Below are 27,538 nucleotides of genomic sequence, written 5' to 3' on the forward strand. Positions count from 1 at the left end.
GACCAGGGTGCTCATGCTGCGGCTTGGTCTCCCAAGTCTCCTTAACACCCGCTGCCTTCCTGACTTTACGCAGCAAGTCAACCACCTTCTTGGTGACTCTAGCTCCTTGAGATCACTCAGCTGGAGTGACTGCTTCCTACTGTCCCCACTGAGCGTCGGCCAAACACTCCTCCTTAAGGGCTCTCCACCCTGCTGCCTGCATTCCAACGAGCCTGCTCTCTCGCTCTCTCTCTCCCTCTCTCTCATTTGCTCCCCCACTGGCTCTTTTCTCCTCCCGCCTTTCTCTTCCACACTCACACCTCTCCTTTTTATAATGGGGACGTGGTACAGGTGTGGCGATTAGCAGCTCCCAATATCAATTACAGAAACAGGTGATCCTGCACCTGTGCACTTCAATGCGGAAACCCCCATGCCCACATCATGCCCAGGAACCACTCCCACCACACTACCACACCCCCTCCCTAAGCTGGAAGTGTGGGGATTATTTATTTAAAAACTGGCCATCCTTTTACAGCCGCGGACCTGCTATACCACAAGTAACTCCAAAATGTGTTATTCTTTAAATTTAAATCTACACTTTAAATCTAATGTGGCCTACAGCACATTTTCATATACAGGATGTACAGTAGATCAAAGAGCTTTACAAGATGTCAAAGCAAAAGTTACAATACAAGAAAAAGGGTGTTGTACTGTGTTAGCCATTATGAATGTAGTGAGAATTTAAGCAAAATGACCCCTTTTATTTGCTAACTAAAAATATTACAATATGCAAGCTTTCAAGGCAACTCAGGCCCCTTCTTCAATCAAGTTGTAATGAAGAAGGGGCCTGAGTTGCCTTGAAAGCTTGCATATTGCAATCTTTTTAGTTAGCCAATAAAAGGGGTCATTTTGCTTGACTTCTCTTTACACTGCATCTCCTAGGATAAGTAGAGCAAGGACACGAAGGGGTGTGTGTGTGTGTGTGTAAATCTGAGTTTTTAGGATGTTTGTTACAAAGGCAGTTAGATAGGCACAATGCAGTTTCCTTTGGAGAGGCAAAATTGTTGAACCTGCAAAAAGATAGTGAAGGCAAGGAAGATTGGGGAACCAGATTGTGCTCTGCAGGTACTAATTTGGAGGTGGCAGAGTGGGCTCCCTAAAGAACATCTGCAAGTTGCAGTGAAGAATGTGCAAGTATGTACGGCCAAGATCAGGGTGATGGGCACCAGAGCAGCAGAGATGGGTGAAGTTGTTGGAAGATGAACTGCGGTCAGCATGGTCACGGAAGACATGGCACTCAAACGGAGTAAGCAGGCCGATTTCATCAAGAACATGATGAATATAAGTGAGGAGGCCACCTCTTCTGGTCTGAGTGTGGGGTATACTTCTTTGGAGGTTTTTTTTTTTTTTTTTAAGTAGTTACTACTAAAATAAATTTTGAATTGGTTTTAACCACATTTCAACACATTTTAATGCACTGGTTGTATTATCAATTTATTGAATATTATGGCACTTGTGGACACTTTTGATTTAAATAAACATGCACTATTGGACAATTTGAATCTTACTGTTGAGTCTCACTCGCTGTTGGCCCATCCAATGTTACAAACTACTCGAGGATCATGAGGACAGTTTGGTGTTTGGCTATGTGTCACAGACAGTGACCCCTGACAGACGTAACTCCATGAAGGCAGAAAAGTGGCATTAATAAAGCCTTTCTTTTCCTTGAAAGGGCAGCAGAATTTTCCAGCTTTTGTTGATTTTTAAGTAATTGGTGCAATTTCATGGTGAAATTTATTTTCTTCAAAAATGTATTTTTATGCTAAATATTTCCATTTGTTTTTTTCCCCTTTTATAATTGCATTATTTTACCATTAAACAAGACAGCATTTGTCATCCATGTACAGTTTTCAAAATGTGCAATAAAACACTTTCTAGAATATGAAACCTAGTTTAAGCAACAATAACATTTTGCCACCCATTCTTTTATTCTAGGAAAAGTTGGAGACTGGAAAAACTATTTCACAGTGAAACAGAATGAAACATTTGAGAAAGTTTACCAAGAACAAATGAAAGACTGCCCTGTAGAGTTAATATGGGACATTTCTGAATGAGAATACATGTAAATCGAACTGCAAACAAACAGTTTTGTGCTGCATTTCTAATCATTCAAATGTAGACTGCTGTATATCAGTACCGTCCTTCTTTTGCAGATAACAATATGTAAATATATCAAGATAAATGTGGTTCTCTCAGGAATAAATATATGAGATTCAGCAGGTTTCTGTTATTTATTATCTGCTTATATTACAAATTAAACATTTCATACACTATCTCCTTTTCACAATATTTATAATTTTCCAGTTTCATTTATTAAGCCAATACCATTTTCACCCATTGCATTAAGGGAACAACTTCATAATTACACTTTAACAGCTGATAGCTCAAGTTAATAACTCTTGATACATCCATTCTCCTTGTAAAATTTCTCTTGGCAGGGGAAAAAAGCTACTACCTACAGAATGGTGTGGATGGGTGGAAGGAACTCAGAAGACCCATTGGAAGTGTTAGGGTCGCCGCTTTTAATTTGTGATAAATGATAAACAAAACAGGAGCTTGAGGACACGGATCAGAACATAAACCACGTACGCTACCTTTATCAAGAATGGCTGTTATGAGTATGAAGGGATCTCAAAGCTCCTTCCTGCAAGTCACCAGGTTCCAAATGTGACAGCAATATTCGAGGGTGTCAGGTTTTATAGTGGTCCAGCCGAAAGGGGCGGAGCTAGTTGCTCATAAGGGGTGTCTTCTCACTGCCAAGGAAAACAAAAAAGACAAGACTATTAGCGCCACCTTTCGCCCTGATGGAGTACTGCATACCTTGGAAGAGCCCTGAAAGTGTACCTCAGATGCACAGGTGGAATTTATTTTTCTTTGCCATATGTTCTTCAAATTTATGATAAAATTAGACTGAAACAAGTGGTTAGATATTTTAATCAGTATGGCTTAACCCTAAAATAAATACTAAATTACGGTCTCCCATAATTAGATTGGATGAGATAAACTTTATTTATCCCGAGGAGAAATTTATATGCATACAAGCAGCAGAAACATAAAAACAAGGAAACGGACTCACAGGACAAACAATACAGCCAATCAATACATAAAAAAACTAAATAAATAAATGGATACTATTGATATTTCAAAATAAACCTAACAAGTGCCTTGAGAGGAAGCATTTAAATGCCTGATAGCCATGGGCAGAAAAGACCCCCAGAGGTGGAATGAGCCTATGGCTAAAAGTGCTCCAAGACAGTGCATCCTGGAGGGGACAGAGTATTTTTCATGATGGCTTCCAATTTTGCCACCATCCTTCCATCCATATTTCTATAACAACTTCCAGTGTGGCCAGGGTTTGTCCTGTAATAGTGCAGGCTTTCCTGACAAATCTGTTCAGGCATTTTGATTCTTTTAAGCTCACATTGTTTCCCAAGGAGACTACAGTGTAGAACAAATGGCTACCATGGACTGAATGAACATTTCCAGTAGCTTGCTACACATATCAAAAGATCAGAGTCTACTTAGGAAGTACAGTTTGCTCTGGCCTTTCTTGTACAGTGCTACTGTGTTCTGTACCACTTCCATGTTCTCCCCCTGCACGGTAACAGGGTGAACTATGAAAAAATATAAAACAACAGACAGCATGGATTATGAATATCTTATGAATAATAAAATGAAAACATTATTGTTTCTTACTTTAATACACTGCTTTAAATTTTCTTTAGATAAGGTGTCAAATTACTAGATGCCTTATTTCTTATATGCAACCACATTATGCAACAACTGCAGTCTACATGTGGATGTCACCAGATATTCAGTTTGCAATTAAAATAGTACATCCCTGAGACCAGGCTAATTTGAATGACTGTTGGCAAAAAAAGCCCTAATAAACTGAGGACCCTAGAGTTGCAAAAGGCCATTGGTTAGCTTAATGAAGCCTGGCATTTTGATCAAAATAGAGCCAATGTTTTGGATATTCACATACAGTGGGTACGGAAAAGTATTCAGACCCCCTTCAATTTTTCACTCTTTGTTTTATTGCAGCCATTTGCTAAAATCATTTAAATAAATTTTTCCCTCATTAATGTACACACAGCACTCCATATTGACAGACAAAAAAAAATAATTTTTGAAATTGCTGCAGATTTATTAAAAAAGAAAAACTGAAATATCACATGGTTCTAAGTATTCAGACCCTTTGCTGTGACACTGATAATTTAACTCAGGTGCTTTCCATTTCCATCAACTGCTCTAGTCAGGGTGTGCTAAACTGAAGTTGTGAGTCTTCAGCCGAGATTTAAAAGCTAAGACGGAAGGGGCATCTCTTATTGTAACAGGCAGACCTTTCCACAGTTTAGGGGCCCTGTAACTAAAAGCTCGACCTCCCACTGTTATTTTATTAATCCTTGGAATCATAAGCAGACCGGCATCTTGAGATCTTAATGTGCGCTCTGGTTTGTAAGTCATGATTTCAGACAAGTAAGCCGGACCTTGGCCATTTAATGCTTTATATGTTAAAAGGAGGATTTTGAAATCTGCCCTAAACTTAACTGGGAGCCAGTGTAAGGATTTAAGAACTGGAGTTATATGTTCGTATTTTCTTGTTCTTGTGTTAATTCTTGCAGCAGCATTTTGGATTAACTGGAGGCTGTATAAAGAACAGTTTAAACATCCAGTGAACACCACATTGCAGTAGTCAATCCTACTAGAAATAAATGCATGAAATAATTTCTCAGAATCCTGTTTATTTAGAAAGCGCCTTAATTTCTTAACATTTTTAAGATGGAAGAAACATGATTTGGACAACTTTGTAATATGCACTTTAAATGACATGCTAGAGTCGAAGAGAACTCCGAGATTTCGGGCTGATTCAGTAAAATTAATGGTGATTCCAACGGAGTTAAATGACAGAATATTGTTGTGATAAACGTCATTCCCTTCAACAATCAACATATCTGTTTTATCTGTGTTTAAAGACAAGTAGTTCTCATCCATCCAGTCCTTTAATTCACTAACACAACTAATTAAAGATAACATCTGAGAAACTTCATTTGATCTAAATGAAAGGTATAACTGGGTGTCATCTGCATACGAATGAAAATTAACATTATGTTTCTACATGCTTCCACTAACATTAAAAGGTCCAAGTACTGTATTATAATTACAATTACAAGTTTCACAGATAGATAGATAGATAGATAGATAGATAGATAGATAGATAGATAGATAGATAGATAGATAGATAGATAGATAGATAGATAGATAGATGTACCACCAACTGATCAGAAGCAACCATACACTGCAAAAAGTTGGGAAGCTTTTTAAACAATTTCAGGCTATTGCTGGATGAGAGTTTACAGTAGCTGAACCATTTGCCAGCACGATGAATAAATTCAGCTCAGGAATTAATTTTTTTGGCAGCAATTTTGAATGACTCCAAAAAGGGGAAAAAGGACAAATGTTAGGCTAATGTGCTAAAAGTACAAACATGCTGTGATTCCATAAATGTGTAGCAACTGTTCAGCATTCCTCAATATTTACTTTTAGAAAACATGATCATATTTCTATACAGAAAACTCATTCATTTGATAGTTCTCTTACCACAACTTGACCAAGTCGTCATCTTCCTTCTTTCTCCACAAACATTTTGCAGATGTACTTGCAAAAGACTACACATGGAGTTGAATTGAAATTAAAATGCAAGACCTCTCACACCTGGAGAACTCAAGTTGATAGTGCTACCATGGAGTTAAAGTCTCTATTGCAAAATTATTTGTTTTTTTTTTGTTCAAAAATTTTGGTAAATTATTTCTTTAATTGATAATCCTTGTTCCAGATTTGCTGAAATCATGAGGACAACACAATTGTATTTGCTGTACTTGGGTGTGACGGCGCAGGTTAATCCACTCTCCCATTCTTGTTTGGGAGCTTCTTGAACACACCACTATCTATAGTCATAACCAGGATGAGCCAGCAAATGAGGACACAATACACAAAGCAAGGGGAAGGTGTATAAGTGAACAACCAAGTCCAAAACAAATTAACGGTGTTCAAAGTGCAGTGCTTAATCCATCATAAATAAATAATCTAATAAAATTAAGTTGCTGGTGGAGATTAAAAAGTTACAATAAATAAATCCAATTAAAACCAGAGGGTAAAAAACACACCGTCATCAGATCCTTAATGTTCTTTTTACTACAGGATGATCCCAAACCAACTGCTTCTGTCCTCACTACCTGTCCCCCATCTTGGCTGCCTTGAAATGGCTCCTGCCAGGCCGCTCAGGATCAGCCATCCTCCCGACATCCTTCACGTACCTGTAGTCGTACCTCTGATCCCTGGGGAGGTCTTCCGCCATGCTCGCCCCACTGTATCCAAATAATGAGTGGGATGAACCAGCGCTTAGAGCGCCAAAACCTTCGATTCCTCGCGGGGCCCAAAATCGTGCTGCCTTTTCTCTCTAGCTGGCTAGCTCGTCCTGTCCGAAATTGCTCTCACAGGTCTTCACTTTTTTTTACTCTCGATTCTTTCTCCCTTTAACTTCTGATTGCATTTTTCTTCTGTCTTGTTCCTTCCTCTGTTCTCACGACCCTTGCCTCCTCCCCGACTCATGTAGGCTCTTTTTAAATCTGCTGCCTAACTGGATGCAGGTGCAAGTCCCTCCATGGCATCATCAAGGAACCTGACTGACGCACCTGCCTCTGCATACGCATGCTGTGCGGCCAGCCAGGGCCTCTACTAACTGTGGAGCAAAACACACTTACACACCATGCACATACACAGGGGGATTATTTTAAAAATCGGTGCAGCTCCATGGACCACACGTTACATTAGGAATGTGTTCAAAAGAAATGCTAAATTAGAAAATGAACAATTTTGACTGTCACTGTATCTTAAGATCACTAGACTACATCATGCAGAATAAAAATCAGTTAAAATATTAACAGCAATTGCATTGTTATATGGTATCAGAAACTTTCACTTTTGTTATATTTTTTCAGTTTTGGAATTCAAATAAAATTGGCAGACACACAAGGCACAAGGCAGGAACCAATCCTGGGCAGGGTGCCAACCATTAGCAGACATGCAATTTATATATAAAGTTTAAATTATAGTTTATTAAATATTTGAAACTGCATTGACAAAAATAATAAAAGCATCACATATTTACATAAATATACTAAACTTCAAAAAATTGTTAGATTAATTAAAAAATGTAATTTTCTTCAAGGAACTCTTTCTGCTTGCAAAATTCGTGAATGTTGTAGCTGCACCTATAAAAAGGACAAAAGAAACCTTTACTCAAAAATACAATAAAAATTCAACACATTTACTATAATATAGAAAAATATACTAAATCCTTTTCCCCCCATTTCTGTGACTAAAATATGCAAATAAATTATTAACATTTTATGTAAGCACAAACTATATAATATATACAGTACAACAAAGTACAAATGCCATTGGTTAGAGCTCATTGTTATTTTTACATTACCTGTCTCTCTTCTTCTGTAAGAGTGCCATCTACTGCTACAATTTGGTACTGCTTATGCTTCAAACCACTGCCAAATTTCCTAAGAGTTTTAAGGTTAAATCCTACAGTTTCAGGATGCAGTAACTTCTGCATTACATGAGAAGGGCAACCAGGGTCAAATATCAAAAGGCACTGTGCTCCATTATTCTTCTGTTCAATTCCCACAATGGTCCGACTATGGCCTATTGACAAAAATCACAGAATAAATTAACTTCTTATAAACCCGTCCCAATTTTAATCTACGTTTTACACACTATACAAAGTATGTATAAATATAAATATAGAAGTAAAGTATTTAAAAAAAAAACAAAATGTAAGTGTCTCTCACACTGTATACAACATATAGTAATAAGTAATTTGTTTCTCCTTCACTCGTGTAATTTTAAAAATAGTTAAAAGGCAAACATACATTTAATATTGCAGAGATCAAAAATACAGGTGCCGGTCATAAAATTAGAATATCATGACAAAGTTGATTTCAGTAATTCCATTCAAAAAGTGAAACTTGTATATTAGATTCATTCATTACACACAGACTGATGTATTTCAAATGTTTATTTCTTTTAATTTTGATGATTATAACTGACAACTAATGAAAGTCCCAAATTCAGTATCTCGGAAAATTAGAATATTGTGAAAAGGTTCAATATTGAAGACACCTGGTGCCACAGTCTAATCAGCTAATTAACTCAAAACACCTGCAAATGCCTTTAAATGGTCTCTCAGTCTGGTTCTGTAGGCTACACAATCATGGAGAAGACTGCTGACTTGACAATAAAACAAAAAAGATAACTAACAGCATCCTCTTCCATAATTTACTATTTTCTTCAACCTTCAAACTATAAATTGTTGAGTTCTTATCATTTTTAGGAAATGTGATGAATAGGTGGTTTAGTCAAATTTTCGTACTACACTGTTTTAAATAATTATACAAACAAACTGAAACAATCTATGGAAACCTTATTTCCCTTATGTTTTAATATTTGTTTTTAAAATACACACCCCTGAAAAAAAAACCCAATATACCAGTAATGAAGCAACAGCAAAGCAAATTTGGTTGGATTGTCAATAGGCATTTTTCCACTATGTAAACAATGTTTTCAGGAACCAATGGATTCCTGTACAATGTAGGCCCTGGGACACTTGTGGTCCCTAAGCCACTTTCCTGTGTTACATTCTCACTGCACAATTGTAACTGTAACCTTTATATAAAATGTAATTGGAGTTCAACCTGACCTCACTGCTTTGAACAGACTGTGACTTCATGAGGGATATTATTGCTTTGATGTGGTGCATATCGCGGCACACCAGGGAGGTAGCTACAAAGAGTGATGTGGTGCAAAGCGTAACATGATCGGGAGTTCACAGGAGAACTCCCCACCTTATTTGCTTTGAAGCTAATTAGACTTCACGGGGGAAATTACTACTTTGATGCTGTGCATAGCAGAGTGCAGTGCACCAAGAAGGCAGCTATTACTAGTGATACGGTACAAAGTGCTACTACTACCAGAAATAATAGATGGTACTAGTGCTCAACCAATCTGCACAATTCAATGCCAGACCACCACCTACAATAGTTCCTGTTTGAACAAAAAGTACATAGTGTACCTTAGAGCAGAAGCTTAAAAAAAACACACTTTCTACCAGCAACTACAACTTATGATTTAAAAAGAGATATGGTCATGTATATGACTTTTTTATAATATATCTTTTATCAGATGGTCTATTAAATTTTGTTTATTATTATTATTATTATTATATTATATTATATTATTATATATATATATAATATATAAATATAAATATATATATTATATAATATATATATATATTATATAATATATTATATAATATATATATTTATAAATATATATATTATATAATATATATATATATATATATATATAAATATATATATATAAATAAATATATATATTATATTATATAATATATATATATATATATAAATATATATATTATATAATATATATATATATATTCTGTGGTGGGTTGGCACCCTGCCCAGGATTGGTTCCTGCCTTGTGCCCTGTGTTGGCTGGGATTTGCTCCAGCAGACCCCCGTGACCCTGTATTCGGATTCAGCGGGTTGGAAAATGGATGGATGGATATATATATAATTATACATATACATACACACACTGTGTGCACAATTATTAGGCAAGTTGTATTTTTGAGGATTAATTTTAATATGGAACAAACACAGTGCTATCAGTCAATCCAAAATGTTAATAAACCTGAAACCTGAATGTTTCAACGGAAATGTGAGTGTGAACATCATCAGGGGAATACATATGTAGCACAATTATTAGGCAACTATTAGTGTGCAGATTTATTATGCAACTAAAGGAAAAATGAAAATTTTCCCATCTCACTTGTTTATTTTCATCTGTTATAGTGAGAATAATAAACAAACACCTCAAAATTTACAAATAAACATCTCTGACATTTCAAAAAATAAATCAATCAATCAATGACCAATATAGCCACCCTTCTTTCCAATAACAGTCATAAGCCTTTCCATTCATGGAGTCTGTCAGTTTCTTGATCTGTTGACGATCAGCTTTTTGTGGAGCAGTGACTACAGCCTCCCAGACACTCTTCAGAGAGGTGTATTGTTTTCTCCCCGTAAATCTAGCGTTTAAGAAGTGCCCACAAGTTCTCGATAGGGTTTAGGTCAGATGAGGAAGGGGGGCCATGTCATTATTCCTTCATCTTTAAGGCCTTTACTGGCTGGCCACGCAGTGAGAACTTCGATGCAAGTGATGGAGCATTGGCCTGCATAAAAATCATGGTCTTTTTCCTGTATCACTGTTTGAAGAAAGTGTCTTGAAAAACTGGCAGTAGGTTTGGGAGTTGATTTTGAGTTCATCTTCAATGCAAAAGGTCCAACTAGCTCATCTTTAAAAATACCAGCTCATACCAGTACCCCACCTCCACGTTGGAGTGGAGCTCTGTGCCCATTACTGATCCACAGGTCTATCCATCTGGTCCATCTAGAGTCACTCTCATCTCATCGGTCCATAAAACCTTTGAAAAAAATCTGTCTTCAGATATTTCTTGGCCCAGTTTTGACGTTGTTTCTTGTTCAGTGGTGGTTGGGTTTCAGCCCTCCTTACCTTGGCCATGTCTTTTGAGCACTGAACACCTTGTACTTCTGGGCACTCCAGGTAGGTTGCAACTCTGGAATATGAAAGTACTGGAGGATAATGGGTTCCTGGTAGCTTCACGTTTGATTCTTCTCAAATCTTTGGCAGCTAATTTGCATCTTTTGTTCTCAACACGTTTCTTGCGACCCTGTTGACTATTTGCAACAAAATGTTTGATGGTTCTGTGATCACACACCAATATCTTAGCAATTCCAAAAGTGCTGCATCCCTCTGAAAGACTTTTTACAATTTTTGACTTTTCAGAGTCAATTAAATCTCTTTTTTGGCCCATTTTGCCTGAGGAAAACTAGCTGCCTAATAATTCTGCACACCTTGATATAGGGTGTTGATCTCCTTAGGCCCTCATTACACAAACACACATCACCTGACGTGCTTAAATCCAATAAGCATTCAAGTTAATACAGCTTGGAGTTGGAATATACGCATTAAAAATGATGATATGGTCAAAATACTCACTTGCCTAATAATTGTGCACACAGTGTATATATATATATATATACACATATATATATATATATATATATATATATATACACACATACATACATACATACACTCACCTAAAGGATAATTAGGATCACCATACTAATACGGTGTTTTGTTTGACCCCCTTTCGCCTTCAGAACTGCCTTAATTCTACGTGGCATTGATTCAACAAGGTGCTGAAAGCATTCTTTAGAAATGTTGGCCCATATTGATAGGATAGCATCTTGCAGTTGATGGAGATTTGTGGGATGCACATCCAGGGCACAAAACTCCCGTTCCACCACATCCCAAAGATGCTCTATTGGGTTGAGATCTGGTGACTGTGGGGGCCATTTTAGTACAGTGAACTCATTGTCATGTTCAAGAAACCAATTTGAAATGATTCGAGCTTTGTGACATGGTGCATTATCCTGCTGGAAGTAGCCATCAGAGGATGGGTACATGGTGGTCATGAAGGGATGGACATGGTCAGAAACAATGCTCAGGTAGCCCATGGCATTTAAACGATGCCCAATTGGCACTAAGGGGCCTAAAGTGTGCCAAGAAAACATCCCCCACACCATTACACCACCACCACCAGCCTGCACAGTGGTAACAAGGCATGATGGATCCATGTTCTCATTCTGTTTACGCCAAATTCTGACTCTACCATTTGAATGTCTCAACAGAAATCGAGACTCATCAGACCAGGCAACCAGTCGTCCTGTCCCTGCAGCTGAAAAACACCCCCACAGCATGATGCTGCCACCGCCATGCTTCACTGTGGGGACTGTATTGGACAAGTGATGAGCAGTGCCTGGTTCTCTCCACACACTGAGGAGAGGCAAGATACATGACAGCCCGCATGCAGTTTGCTAAAAGACACCTGAAGGACTCTAAGATGGTGAGAAATAAGATTCTCTGGTCTGATGAGACCAAGATAGAACTTTTTGGCCTTAATTCTAAGCGGTATGTGTGGAGACAACCAGGCACTGCTCATCACTTGTCCAATACACTCCCCACGGTGAAGCATGGCGGTGGCAGCATCATGTTGTGAGGGTGTTTTCAGCTGCAGGGACAGGACGACTGGTTGCAATCGAGGGAAACATGAATGCGGCCAAGTACAGGGATATCCTGAACAAAAACCTTCTCCAGAGTGCTAAGGAACTCAGACTGGGCCGATGGTTTACCTTCCAACAAGACAATGACCCTAAGCACACAGCTAAAATAACGAAGGAGTGGCTTCACAACAACTCTGTGACTGTTCTTGAATGGCCCAGCCAGATCCCTGACTTAAACCCAATTGAGCATCTCTGGAGAGACCTAAAAATGGCTGTCCACCAACGTTTACCATCCAACCTGACAGAACTGGAGAGGATCTGCAAGGAGGAATGGCAGAGGATCCCCAAATCCAGGTGTGAAAAACTTGTTGCATTTTTTCCAAGAATACTCATGGCTGTATTAGCTCAAAAAGGTGCTTCTACTAAATGCTGAACAAAGGGTCTGAATACTTAGGACCATGTGATATTTCAGTTTTTCTTTTTTAATAAATCTGCAACAATTTCAAAAATTCTTTTTTTGTCTGTCAATATGGGGTGCTGTGTGTACGTTAATGAGGAAAAAAATTAATTTAAATGATTTTAGCAAATGGCTGCAATATAACAAAGAGTGAAAAATTGAAAGGGGTTTGAATATTTTCCGTACCCACTGTATGTACATGTGATTTCTCAGTTTTTTTTATTTTAAATAAATTTGCAAAAACCTCAAGTAAACTTTTTTCACGTTGTCATTATCGGGTGTTGTGTGTATAATTCCGAGGAAAAAAATGAATTTAATCCATTTTGGAATAAGGCTGTAACATAACAAAATGTGGGAAAAGTGATGCGCTGGGAATACTTTCCGGATGCACTGTAGGACTCAAAAGGATCTGCAGTTAATGTGCAGGTGCCAGATATCACAGGACACCTTATAAAAGTCTGGTGGATTCCATGCATCAACAAGTCTGAGCTGTTTTGGCATTACAAGGAGACCCTACACCATACTAGGCTGGTGATTTTATTGTTTTGGCTGATCGGTGTATACTGGATATAAATAAATTTAGATGTAGTACCTTGGTGCTGCAGGTAAATGGGAGGTCTAGAAGTCTGGATAACTTTTGGTAGCCACCTAGCATCCACACAGGAGGAGTCCAAGGAGAAAAAGGCCTTGACCCACTCAAACAAACGTGGATGAGTTCCAGATGGTCCAGTAGGAGAGTGAAAGTCTACAATGCGGGACCTTAAATAAAAAAAAAAAACCAAGAGGAAACATAATAACTATTGTAATCTTTCAGAACAAAAGTAAAACACCTGACCCCCAAAATCTTTGTTGACGATGTATTTATTTCCACCCTGGAATAATTTCAACCATCCAGTGTATATGAAAGTGTATTGTCATTGCCATCACATTAGAACTGTTTACACTGTGTATATAACTGAAGCACAGGTAGGTTAGGATAGGAAGTCTTAGTTACTATGCCACAACCCAAATTACTATTAATCTCTGCCCACCTGCTAACCATAAACTAAAAAATGATCTACTTTACTTTCTTTATTTGTTTCTCACCATAAATAATTACAATAAAATTTCTTGTGAAACATGCAAAAATCATAGTAATAAAAAAAAAAATGTTCACTTTCTGCTGGTATCTAATGCAGAAATGTGAAAAGCAGAGAAAGCTATTTGTGCTTTCAAACAATCACACCAAACCACTGGTATACCATTCAGTAAGGTGTTTACCATATTACTTTTCCACTGCCACTGGTATTATTCATACAAGTAATGCGGGTTCTGACTGAGTGAATTGAGAAATTCTGTCTTGAAGAATAATGGAATACATCTTAACTAACCATTTTTCTCATAGCATGAGAAATTTGAAAAGAATTCCCATTTTACATATATTTTCAGAGAAAGTATTAACCTTACCTTATTTTTAGAAATGTTAGCAGAGAATAAATTTCAGTAGCTCCAATCCACGCCCTAGTGTCTTTCAACCTACTGCTAAAGTGAGATGCCCCCTGAGGATCAAAGCCTTCTTTCCATGCCTCTTCAATCATTGCCTGAATTTTCGGGATGCATGGTATCTCTTTATCTGTTTAAAACAGAAACTCAGAGACTGAAATTAAGCTTTTAAAAAATTAAATAAACTGAAAAATAGGTTTCAGCAGACTGACGCAACCCTGTTCAGGTCAGAAAATGACTGCCTGACAAAATCTATTGCAATTTTCAACTGAAGTTATTCTCAAAAGACAAATCTGCCGCCAAGATAAATTCTGTTATTTAGAACAGGTGGTTTTAAAGTAAATTTTATTCCATATAATCAAAAGTAAAAAATTCTAAGATTGCAAGCGTCTTTTTATTTTTTCTTTACTTGTATTTGCACAAAAAATGATTTATACCTTGTAAGCAGTCCTTGTACTGGTGCAGTTTAAGTAATGCCGAAAGGAGCATTTGGAAGTTTCTGTAGCCACAACCCCATCCTTTATCTCCATCTGTAGAATGGTAATGGTCTGTTTCAGCACAAAGCCACACACGAGCAACATCTCTGGCTTCTTTATGGTAATATTTATATAATGCCCTAATTAAACCTAAAAGTAAGAAAATATAAAATTTTACATATTAAAAATATGCAGTTTGTCAAACAATTACTGAAATGGAATTTTACAAAGTAAGTTATTTAATTCTGTCTAATCTACTTTTAACTGTATATGTTGGTCTAAAGAGTTACAGTGGTGTGAAAAACTATTTGCCCCCTTCCTGATTTCTTATTCTTTTGCATGTTTGTCACACAAAATGTTTCTGATCATCAAACACATTTAACCATTAGTCAAATATAACACAAGTAAACACAAAATGCAGTTTTTAAATGATGGTTTTTATTATTTAGGGAGAAAAAAAAATCCAAACCTACATGGCCCTGTGTGAAAAAGTAATTGCCCCCTGAACCTAATAACTGGTTGGACCACCCTTAGCAGCAATAACTGCAATCAAGCATTTGCGATAACTTGCAATGAGTCTTTTACAGCGCTCTGGAGGAATTTTGGCCCACTCATCTTTGCAGAATTGTTGTAATTCAGCTTTATTTGAGGGTTTTCTAGCATGAACCGCCTTTTTAAGGTCATGCCATAGCATCTCAATTGGATTCAGGTCAGGACTTTGACTAGGCCACTCCAAAGTCTTCATTTTGTTTTTCTTCAGCCATTCAGAGGTGGATTTGCTGGTGAGTTTTGGGTCATTGTCCTGTTGCAGCACCCAAGATCGCTTCAGCTTGAGTTGACGAACAGATGGCCGGACATTCTCCTTCAGGTTTTTTTGGTAGACAGTGGAATTCATGGTTCCATCTATCACAGCAAGCCTTTCAGGTCCTGAAGCAGCATAACAACCCCAGACCATCACACTACCACCACCATATTTTACTGTTGGTATGATGTTCTTTTTCTGAAATGCTGTGTTCCTTTTACGCCAGATGTAATGGGACATTTGCCTTCCAAAAGTTCAACTTTTGTCTCATCAGTCCACAAGGTATTTTCCCAAAAGTCTTGGCAATCATTGAGATGTTTCTTGGCAAAATTGAGACGAGCCCTAATGTTCTTTTTGCTTAACAGTGGTTTGCGTCTTGGAAATCTGCCATGCAGGCCGTTTTTGCCCAGTCTCTTTCTTATGGTGGAGTCGTGAACACTGACCTTAATTGAGGCAAGTGAGGCCTGCAGTTCTTTAGACGTTGTCCTGGGGTCTTTGTGACCTCTCGGATGAGTCGTCTCTGCGCTCTTGGGGTAATTTTGGTCGGCCGGCCACTCCTGGGAAGGTTCACCACTGTTCCATGTTTTTGCCATTTGTGGATAATGGCTCTCACTGTGGTTCGCTGGAGTCCCAAAGCTTTAGAAATGGCTTTATAACCTTTACCAGACTGATAGATCTCAATTACTTCTGTTCTCATTTGTTCCTGAATTTCTTTGGATCTTGGCATGATGTCTAGCTTTTGAGGTGATTTTGGTCTACTTCTCTGTGTCAGGCAGCTCCTATTTAAGCGATTTCTTGATTGAAACAGGTGTGGCAGTAATCAGGCCTGGGGGTGGCTACGGAAATTGAACTCAGGTGTGATACACCACAGTTAGGTTATTTTTAACAAGGGGCAATTACTTTTTCACACAGGACCATGTAGGTTTGGATTTTTTCTCCCTAAATAATAAAACCATCATTTAAAACTGCATTTTGTGTTTACTTGTGTTATATTTGACTAATGGTTAAATGTGTTTGATGATCAGAAACATTTTGTGTGACAAACATGCAAAAGAATAAGAAATCAGGAAGGGGGCAAATAGTTTTTCACACCACTGTATTTTCAGCCTTGATAAGCAGAAGCCATATAAAATAAACAGGACAAACAATGAGATTTTATATTATTCCCACAAACAGGGAATCTAGACATACTCTGAAATAAAAGTTTTAGGTTGAAAGTTCACAAAAATGTAATATTCTTTTTCCTCTCAAGGATATGTTTGTTATCGCTTAGGTAATTCAAGGAAGATTAAAACAAAATTAAAATTAACAATGGCTTTTATAATACAACCAACAATATATTATGCTGGACTACCTCAGACTTTCACTTATACCAATAAATAATTATGTGCAGGGTTTCAAATCGGGTGGGGGTGTGTGCCGGCACACTTCGCTCCATGGTAAATTGGGGTACTTGGACATCTGTGACACATACATGTGCAGAGGCACATGGATCATTTGGGTGCCTCAAATGAAACAGCATGTGGCACCCAGTTAGGCAGGAAATACAAAAAAGCCTGCCCAGCAGAGGACAATGGAAAAAATAAAAGGAAAGAACAGCAAAAGATGTACAGAGGTTAAAAGACACAATGGAGAGAAGGGCAAGAGCAATATCTCAGGTGCAAGATAGGAGGAAGCAGGCGGACGGGAATGGAGCTTCAGGGCTGGAGAGTGTGGCTGGTGCTCAAGAGGGGACGGGGGTAGGGTGCTCCTGCTGAGTAGCCAGGTAACAGGAGCAACTGCAAATACTCTGGAGGACTTCCCCGCAAGGCCAGAGATAGCAGTGGGAGTCAAAGGAGTGGTGGCCCATGGAACACTATAGGATTGGTGACGGAAACACAAGCAGGAACTGAGGGTTGTCTGCGGCTGTTGGTTCGACGTCTCTCCATACTGCAAGATCCAAACAGGGTAAGCCAGGGAGACGTCATTTTTAAAAGGATGCACTAGGGCTCGTGAGATTTTTGAAGTCTGCTTCCTGGATAATTTTAGCTTCATTTTTATGAACTATTTATTGAATATTTTAACCTCCACATTTGCATATAGATTTCATTTATTTATTGAGAGTGGTGACACATTGCACTTTGTTATAAACACTGTTTTTGATTTGATTTGTAATAAAAGCACAGTTCAATTTTTGCATCAACCTCTTATATGGAATGTATGTGCCCTCATCTGTCAGGCTCATCTCGGTTATGACTATCGACAATCCAGATTCAAGAGGCTCCTGGATGCAACCGGTAGAATAGAGCCAATGAGGACCATCACAGACACAAAGCTGAAATCATCTCAAACTGGTTTTTTGAACATGACAGTGAGCTCATTGTACTCAAATGGAGTCCACAGTCAGCAGATCTCAATCCAACAGAGCACCTTTGAGATGTAGTGGAACGATGTGCAGCTGACAGATCTGCAGCAACTACATAATGTTAATATCAGTATGGACCAAAATCCCCGAGGACTATTTCTTACACCTTGCTGAATCTGTGCAAAAAAATTATAACAGTTCTAAAGGGAAAAGGGGGCCTAACCTGGTAGTAGCAAGGTGTACCTAATAAAGTGGCCGGTGAGTGCATGTCAAATGAGGTGGTTTGACCATCATCATCAGCTTATGATAATATCGATATCAACAAAGAAATAGTTGACAGAATGCAAAATTAGCGATCTGAAAGGGTCACCTTAGCCATGTTATTCGTATTTAAACTTAATTTACAGTCTATGCATCAAGTTTAAATGGGCAGGTCCTGAGCTCATACAGTAAATAGTGCAAGGTCTATCCCAATGTGCTCAACAACTTTATTGAACTTGATAGGAAAATTACTTTTGTTATTTTTTTCGGGAAGTTGCAGCAGCCATCAAAGTCTTTTCATTTATATGCGATTAATGGCTTTGAAACGGCATAATATTTTGGCTTACTTTGATTGTCTAAAAATATATTAAGAAGGCTCTAACCAATAGGGATTCTTTCTATACTTTGCATCTGGAAACTAATACAGCAGGAGGACAGCATACAAATCAAACAAGTGTTAACGAAGATAAAGCAGTAACTCTTGAAGTTTAGAAGTCAAAAAAAGAATCAATACTGAGAAATAAACATTGTATGCACCAATTCATGGTACATTATCATGAAAGAAAGCAAGAAAGAACTGGTAAATTTAGCAGTGGAAAAAACATTGGCAGAACAGTGGCAAAAAATGCATATGGAAAATATTTTATCATGCAGAAAGTCAAGCAACCTAAATATGCTTCAACTGCAACAAATCACTTATTCAATGCCAAAAAGATGACTACTCTTTACTAGGAAAGTCAAAGGAGTATATATTTTTCTGATGCCAAAGACGAACAAGAACAATTACTTTCAAACAAACAGGATTTGAAGATGGTTATGTTTAAAGCCAACAGTACATGACCAGTGTCAGAGATGTCTGGGGTTCTTACCTGGCCGGGATGCTCGGAGGGACCGGATAGAGACATTAAAAGCTTCCGGGTCAGGAGGACACAACCGCCCTGGAGCAGGAGAGGGCCACGGGAGAGGAGGAGAGACATTCCAACTCGTTGGAACCCGTGGCTACCACCATGGGGCGCCTTAAGCCACCTAGAACCCAGGAGAACTTTACTTCCGCCACACTTGGCAAGATGGCGGAGGAACCTGCCAGGGACGCCCAGAGTGCTTCCGGGGCAAAGGGCAGCACGTTTACAGCCACATGGAATGCATCTGGGCGGGAATAAAAGGGCCCGTCTACTAACAGTCGACGAGCTAGAGTCGGGAGTGGGAGCTGGACGAAGCTCCCCTGGAGGAGACAGGCGGCCAAGGACTGAGAGAGAGAGAGATAGAAGCCCAAAGAGGGGTGATTATTGCTGTCAGCATTGTGTGTCATGTTTGGGACTGTGTTATTTGTAAAAATAAAATGTGTGACTTTTATAAAGATGTGGTCTCCAACTGGTGGTGTCCGGGCGAGTCTCACACCAGAAAACACAAGCAGCATTTGTTGTTTTATGTGTTACAGACCTCAGGTAGTCTCAGGATGCTGAAGACATGCCAACAAACAGACTAAACTGGACACATTTATTAACCATAAAGATAATGTATTTAGTTACATTTAGTACTCTATAAAATACAGTATTACACAAAACAAGTATTTTCATTTTAAAGATGTTAATCCTATACACATTAAAATGGTCTTGCATTAAATGCAACATTTTCAGTTTAATGACATTTTCTGTGCCAGTTTTGAACCAAAATGTAGGAATAAAAGTACAAACATAATACAAAAAAAAAAAAAACACACACAAACTGTCCGAAAAGTTCAAGAGTTCACTTTAAATTTCATTTTGATTTTAAAATGTATAAATACTATTATTTGAATAAAAAAAATATTTCATTAGTTTTATCTCAAATTCTTCCACACAATACCATATGAAATATATTTCAATTTGGTATACACAATGTGATCAAAGAACAGGCCACACACAGAAGCAATTGACAATTTCTAAGTGACAAGAACATTTTGCATAAACAATATGGGAATTATTAGGTTTAGATGTCCATTCTGCTTACAGATGCTATTAAGGATGTTCCGAGTTGGGACACTGAAATGCACATACAGATGCATCAGCACCAGCCAATTAAATTAAATTAAAATTAGCACCAGCCAAGCAGCTCTTGATAGTGACCAAACTGTTATTCAGCCTGACATAATGCTACAAATGCCAACTGTAAAAACATGCAAGTGGGACAACACCAGTAATCACAGATGCAAGGAGGCTCAGAGCATGTCAGAATATATTACAATAACTTATAGGAATAACACCATGTGAGAGGACCAGTGGATTATGCAAAATGCTATCATAGCACTCACTTATTTACGTGGATTTTGCACATTCCAAGGATTGCCATTTAAGCTTTTAAACAAAGAGCTGGGACTTCATGAAAATGGGTCTCTATTCAAAACAACATAGTCTATTTTCAAAAACTCACCATGATCCATCGTGGCCAGCTCAAATCAGTAAAATGTCCAAGTTCTATCATGGTACTGACATCAACTAGACTTTAATTTATCTATAGTACATAGCCAGTAGATCATGATTAATGGTGTATGATTCTGTGATGATAGGTATCATAATACAGTGCATCCGGAAAGTATTCACAGCGCATCACTTTTTCCACATTTTGTTATGTTATAAAGCCTTATTCCAAAATGGATTAAATTCATTTTTTTCCTCAGAATTCTACACACAACACCCAATAATGACAACGTGAAAAAAATTTGAGGTTTTTGCAAATTTATTAAAAATAATGTACATAAGTATTCACAGCCTTTGCTATGAAGCTCAAAATTGAGCTCAGGTGCATCCTGTTTCCCCTGATCATCCTTGAGATGTTTCCGCAGCTTAATCCTTAGTAAAAGGCACATGGCAGCCCGCCTGGAGTTTGCCAAAAGGCACCCAAAGGACTCTCAGACCATGAGAAACTAAAATTCTATGGTCTGATGAGACAAAGATTGAACTCTTTGGTGCAAATGCCAGGCGTCACATTTGGAGGAAACCAGGCACCACTCATCACCAGGCCAATACCATCCCTACAGTGAAGCATGGTGGTGGCAGGGTCATGCTGTGGGGATGTTTTTCAGCAGCAGGAACTGGGAGACTAGTCAGGATAAAGGGAAAGATGACTGCAGCAATGTACAGAGACATCCTGAGTGAAAACCTGCTCCAGAGCGCTCTTGACCTCAGACTGGGGCGACGGTTCATCTTTCAGCAGGACAACGACCCCAAGCACACAGCCAAGATATCAAAGGAGTGGCTTCAGGACGACTCTGTGAATGTCCTTGAGTGGCCCAGCCAGAGCCCAGACTTGAATCCGATTGAACATCTCTGGAGAGATCTTAAAATGGCTGTGCACCGATGCTTCCCATCCAATCTGATGGAGCTTGAGAGGTGCTGCAAAGAGGAATGGGCGAAACTGGCCAAGGATACGTGTGCCAAGCTTGTGGCATCATATTCAAAAAGACTTGAGGCTGTAATTGCTGCCAAAGGTGCATCGACAAAGTATTGAGCAAAGGCTGTGAATACTTATGTACATGCGATTTCTCATTTTTTTTATTTTTAATATATTTGCAAAAACCTCAAGTAAACTTTTTTCACGTTGTCATTATGGGATGTGTGTAGAATTCTGAGGAAAAAAAATTAATTTAATCCATTTTGGAATAAGGCTGTAACATAACAAAATGTGGAAAAAGTGATGCGCTGTGAATACTTTCCGGATGCACTGTATACTGCCTGATGTATACCAAAATATAATATTATAAATAAATCACATCTAGTACCATCTCAAAATCCAATTTTGTAACACTCACCTGAAGTTTTTGTTCTGCCATCATCTAAACCTGCAGCTAATGATTCCATTAGTTCTACCTTTCTTCTATGATATTCAGCTGGCTTCATCTGTCCCCGAGCAACAGCCTTCTCCATATTCTGAATTTGCTGTTTCTTAAAGCCTCCACTATTATCTAGGCCATACTGCTTCTATTAGATAGAGAATAATTAAATAATCAGTTTCAAGACAAAATCGATTTTGCCTGAAGATTATAACTTTTGTTTAAGTATGAAGTACACTAGTTAATGTTCATTACAACAACATCCATTCCATTTCAAGAATGCTATTGCAATGTACAGCTCTGCTGAGCAGTGAATAAAACAATTTTAAGATCAGAGAGTATTACTGTACTACTGAACATTATAGATATTTCAATAATTATGCACACATTCATCTGTTACACTTTACATTAAAATTACTATTGACAAAAATAACAATAAGATTTAATAATCTGTGTCATTAGTCCCAACAAAAAAAAATAAGAATACAAAATGAGTTTAAGTTTGATATCTTCAAATATAAGGGTGTTTTAGAAAAAGGACATGCTTAAAAGTTGGAATTAGTTAATAAGTGGGAGACTTACAATACTGGTTGTTTCTATATTGATATATCATCTAATTTAATTTCTATTTTGATATGTTATTCAATTTAAAATTTACTTATTCAGTTCCAAGTAAACCAGTTAATGGAATAAGACAAGCTGACTTCACTGAAGAAACTAATTTTACTCCCAGTTAGCAATGGTAGCGGAAATCCTTCATTAACACATATACACAGCTGCCCAAACTTCCTTTACAGTACATCTACAGAACCACATTTTCTAAATAAACAGGACAACTGAACTTGAAGCTTTTCATTAGTGTCCAAAATGTTGTTATTGTGTTTAAATTATTTCACATTACTAGAGTGTGTTTCTGCACATGGCTTCATGCTGGCGTAGTGGATGTGCGTCTGTCTTGCAAGAAATGGTATAGGAACCTTATATACACACCAATAAAAATAAAACATTGATAAAAGGTAGTGCTGGGCGGTATACTGGTTCATACCACAAACGTTTTTTATTTTTGTTATGATATGGATTTTTCTTATACTGGAACAGCAGTTTAAATAACCTAAACAACGTTCTGAACGTGGCACAGCGGGAAACTATTTAATGGGGGAGACCTTTTTCATTGCTGCACCGCTAAACAGGCATGCAACAGAGTACATGCGTTAGTGGAGGTACTGAGCAGTGAAAATGGACAGAGAACATTCCTAAATGGAAGCTGTAGCAGACGAGAAAGTTGAACATGATGACACAGAAGAATTTTTGATGAAAAAAGGTGCTGTGTCTGTTGTCTGAAGATACTTTGGTTTTAAAAGTTTGGATGTGGCCCATTATGTTCAAATGTGTAAATACTGTTTCTATACTACTAGATAATGCTGCAAGCCATTTTCATTTTTTTTCCTAATACGGTGTAATGTACCTGGTTACTGTGTAATAGTGTGACAATGCCGGTTCCCTACAGACTCCCTCTTCCCACATGGGAGTCTTTTGAAACAACACCATCGATAGTTAAGACCGAGATGAGCTAAGAAATCTCACTGAAGCCAGGGGATCGTGGAAAGTGCTCAAGTGCTTTTGTTAAAAACAGTCAAAAGTAAAACCAAAAGTGTCCAGAAAAATACAGTACCTGAATAAATAGCAAATCCAAAAAACCAGTGAAACGTGGGGATAAAATCCATAATAAATAAATCCGTTAAAATAGAGGATAAAATGCAGTCTCTTTCCTCGCCCGATCGCAGCACACCACCTTCTGTCTCCACTGCTCACCCTTTACGGGCGTTGCTGGCGGAACCTTTGCAGCACGAACTGCTTTCTGCCAACTCCTGTCTTGGCTGCCGCCACACTGCGCAGCCAGATCGTCAGAGGTTGGCACACCTCCCGTCTTCCTTCCCGCTCACTCAGTCACTCCTCAGATCCATTGGGAGGTCTTACATTTTGCTCGCCCCACTCTACACGCTTAGTCAGTGGGACCAGCCCCTAGATCGCCTAAGCCTGCGCTCCCTCACAGAGCCCCAGATTGTGCTGCCTTCACCTTCCTGGTGTTTGTATCGTCTCCGACTGCCTTTTCCCTTCTTTAACCTCCTTGTGTCCTCTCTTTTCTTTTTTGCTTCCCCCTATCCTGCCAGCCCATAAATATACATCTCCGTGGGCACATCGCCTTATTCACACGCCACAGTAAGCCGATGAAGCAATAGAGAATGATTGGGTGAGACTCACCCCAATCACCTCATCAACTCCCCTTGGTCGTGCAATCTCGTTTTGAAGTAATAGTATTATTACTGGAAGTTGCACTATTATTTATTTTATTGTTATTATTTATTAGTTTAAATATTATGCAGTTTAATGATGGTAAAGTTGTTTAAAAGTCACTTTAAAGTGTCAGTGTACAGAGATTGTTAGCATTAACATAAAGTGTAGTTGGTTTAAAAAAATATTTACTATTTATTCCTTTTCTAAGACATGTTCAGTGCAATACAACTTTTGACAAGCACTTCTGGATATTTTACTAAGTCTAAATGCCTCTTTGGATGGCTGACAATATGTTGTCAAATTTTTAGTTTAAGTTGTTTGCAAAATTTGTTCAATAAAACGGTTCTATATTTTGACTGCAACTGTCATGCAATGTGATTCCTTCTCTTCATTAGTGCCACCCTCTTGAAAACTATCATTTTATGGGGCCATGCAAACCTGCATTAATACTTGTGTGCACATTAGAATGTTTTTTTGTACAATGTACAATTCTCATGACAGTGGAACAGGTTATTCTTAGCCAGTCTACTGCATTAATTGCAGTGGAAAATGTGCTTAACATCCACTCATGCATGGGAAAAAAATACAGTCGAATACAGTGAAACTGGTACAATTTTGAAAAATACTGTGATATAGAATTTTGGTCATACCGCCCAGCACTAATAAAAGGTAACATGGATAGGTTATATTTTGGAAGAAATCAGTATTTCAGAATGCGAAATGTAAGCAATATGCTGTGGTACACTTCTGTATAATTTTTCAAGTAGTCCAATAATAAATAGTATTACAGGACTTAAACAGCTCTTCTTTAGAATTTGCTTGATTTATGATCTTTTGCTTGTGAAATGTTGATCTCACACTGCTTCGATTATGTTGAGTTCAGACTCCGACATGGCCAATCCAATAACATTAAGTGGTCCATTTTTTAAACTACCAACTCAAAGACCAGTAAGCCTTATTTGGGGTTGTTACGGTGCTAAAAGATAATTTTTTTTTTTAATAAGAAATTTTAACAAGGGTACGGCATGATGAAAGAAAATCTGTTTATATTTCTCAGTATTTATTTAATCAATTTGACTAATTACCCTATACCACTGCATGCCAAGACCATGACAGAGCCACTATTATGCTTCAGAGAAGGCTGCAGATAGGAATACAATTTACTTGCCAACTCTTTTCCTGACTTATTGATTATGTGTATTTATTACAATTTTATACAATGTTTTCACAAACACTTCAAGCCCAAAGAAATAGCTTTACGAGTAATTTTCTTGCGTGCCTAAAACGTTTGCCAAGAACTATGATAGGATGGTACAGTTGTTATTTTTTAATTCATCTTCTTACATAGACCATGTTAATATTTTATATAAATATAGTGTTCTATATTTTGGATGATACATCCATAGAACAAAAAGTAGTTTATTGACACCATAAACACTCGGCAAGAAAAGGGCTTGTATTTACTATTGTAATTGATCTTTTTTAAATGACTTTGCATTTCCAAAACATTTAAACTTCTTCATTGAAACTGCCAAAAATAATTAACAAAACACAGGGTAGGCACATACTGTTTGTGCATTTTATAACTTTATGAATATTTATTTTCTAAAGTACTTACCTGCAACCTCCTAAATTCTTCTGCTTCTGTTTTTGATTCCTCAGCCTTCCTAAATTGGTCTTCTTGTTCTTGTAACATTCTTGCAAAGATTTGATCATGGCCATTTTCTTCTTAGAAAAATTAAAATGTTTATTTTTAACAAAAGGCAATTTAAGGCACATACATCTAAAGGAAAAAAAAATCCTATTTCCCATCCAATGAAACAAAAGGAGCACCTGGTAAACATGACTAGCTAATTAAGTGCAACAAATAACTATATAAACAACATCAAGGCTACCTTTGAGTTCAACAAATAATAAACCACAAGGGAAAAAAGTATTTTTCCTTGTGTATGAAGTGCTGGGTATGATTTTAATTTAAAACTGACAAATTACAGCTTAAATATGATTTAATACTCTATAAATTCTACATGTAGAGGGAAAAACCAGCAACTCTTGAATGTGTCATTGCGCATGGTTTTAAATTGTTATGTGAACCAATTAATACATGTATTGTAAAGGCATATAACTGAAAAAATAAACTATTTGTGGTTAACATTCTTACATCTGTGTCCAGCTAAAGCACTAACCTATGTCCTATATTAATAATATCACATATATATTGGAATGGGTGTAAGGCAGGGCACTTACGATCAATCAGCTTTTCTTCTCAACAAAAAAAAAAAACACACATTTGTTAAATATATGAGATTTTTCCACTAACAAAAATCAGAACGGTCTAGCACGACTCAAAGCAGGTTGTGTATCTGTATTTTCTCATGTCAGCATCTTTCTCTGGGCATATTGATGTTCTTTTATATCTCCACAAACATATATATTTTGGCTTATGAGTGATAAATTGGCCCTATTTAAGTGCAAGTTTCTGTGTGCAAGCAGATCCTTCAAAGAACTGTTGCTCTGTCCAGGGATATTTTCTGCTCTGTTCACACAACAACTAGGTTAGGTTCCAATCTCCCTTAACCCCAAATTGAATTTAGCAGGTTTAGCCACACATAGTTCAAAAAGGTCTAGCCTCCATCCATTAATCCCTGAATTGGATAAAAAAGGTTTGAGAATGTATTTTTATGAGAAAAGCAGTTTTAAATTAATTTGGTATTTGTTTACTCTTAATGCCACATAATTAATAAACTTGGCTGTGGATTATTATCTAGTGGTCATTGTGCATGAGACTTTCTGCACCTCATATCAATTTTGTTTCTTGGAAAGTTTTTGGTGGATTCTAGTATATAGGCTTGTCTATAAAAACCTTCCTTTCCACTTGTAGTATTTGATTGTTCACACTCTGAGAACAGACAACCTACTTGAAAAATGTAGGGAAATAATTAAATATTTGTTTATTTTTTCAACTCTTTATCAAATGTGTTTTTTCATACACAGATTATTGACATGAACAACAATGTTGCTTTGACTCATAGCAGTTAATTTAAAATACTTATTTGACCGTATGTTTAATTTTAATATATTCAACCACAGTAACGGTCAATGCTTGTCTTGACATGTTATTCTCTTATGTGCAAGCTATGGAAAAAATATTTTAAGTGTATGAAAACACACCTGCACCGTCCTGCTTGTGACTGTTTCAAAACAAAACACACAAAGGACATGTACTTGTACTAAATGTGCATCAGTGAACACTAGACATACCTTTACTATTGTATTTATGTATAAGGTTTGGTATTAACATCCATCCATCCATGTGATTCTGTTAA

The 27,538-nt window shown here is 37.5% G+C and overlaps 2 protein-coding genes across 5 annotated transcripts in view; one reads left to right on the forward strand and one right to left on the reverse strand.

Annotated features, from left to right (window-relative positions):
* The window catches only part of LOC120525378 (amine sulfotransferase-like), an 88,589-nt gene extending 86,334 nt beyond the window's left edge, over positions 1-2,255 (forward strand). For both annotated transcript variants that reach the window (XM_039747613.1, XM_039747614.1), the window contains exon 7: positions 1,975-2,255. In XM_039747613.1, coding sequence (XP_039603547.1) covers positions 1,975-2,093 — 119 coding nt within the window. In that variant the 3' untranslated portion in view covers positions 2,094-2,255. The remainder of the gene's footprint in view (positions 1-1,974) is intronic.
* Positions 2,256-7,205: 4,950 nt separating this feature from the next.
* LOC120525380 (zinc finger containing ubiquitin peptidase 1) overlaps positions 7,206-27,538 on the reverse strand; it is a 42,172-nt gene continuing 21,839 nt past the window's right edge. For 2 of the 3 annotated variants that reach the window (XM_039747616.1, XM_039747618.1), the window contains 7 exons: positions 25,831-25,940; positions 21,897-22,065; positions 14,664-14,852; positions 14,191-14,356; positions 13,337-13,503; positions 7,535-7,755; positions 7,206-7,313 (listed from right to left, as the gene is read on the reverse strand). In XM_039747616.1, coding sequence (XP_039603550.1) covers positions 7,266-7,313; positions 7,535-7,755; positions 13,337-13,503; positions 14,191-14,356; positions 14,664-14,852; positions 21,897-22,065; positions 25,831-25,940 — 1,070 coding nt within the window. In that variant the 3' untranslated portion in view covers positions 7,206-7,265. The remainder of the gene's footprint in view (positions 7,314-7,534; positions 7,756-13,336; positions 13,504-14,190; positions 14,357-14,663; positions 14,853-21,896; positions 22,066-25,830; positions 25,941-27,538) is intronic. The other variant, XM_039747617.1, reaches the window with a different exon arrangement.

This window comes from Polypterus senegalus, chromosome 3 (genome assembly GCF_016835505.1).
Source record: "Polypterus senegalus isolate Bchr_013 chromosome 3, ASM1683550v1, whole genome shotgun sequence".
NCBI lineage: Eukaryota > Metazoa > Chordata > Cladistia > Polypteriformes > Polypteridae > Polypterus > Polypterus senegalus.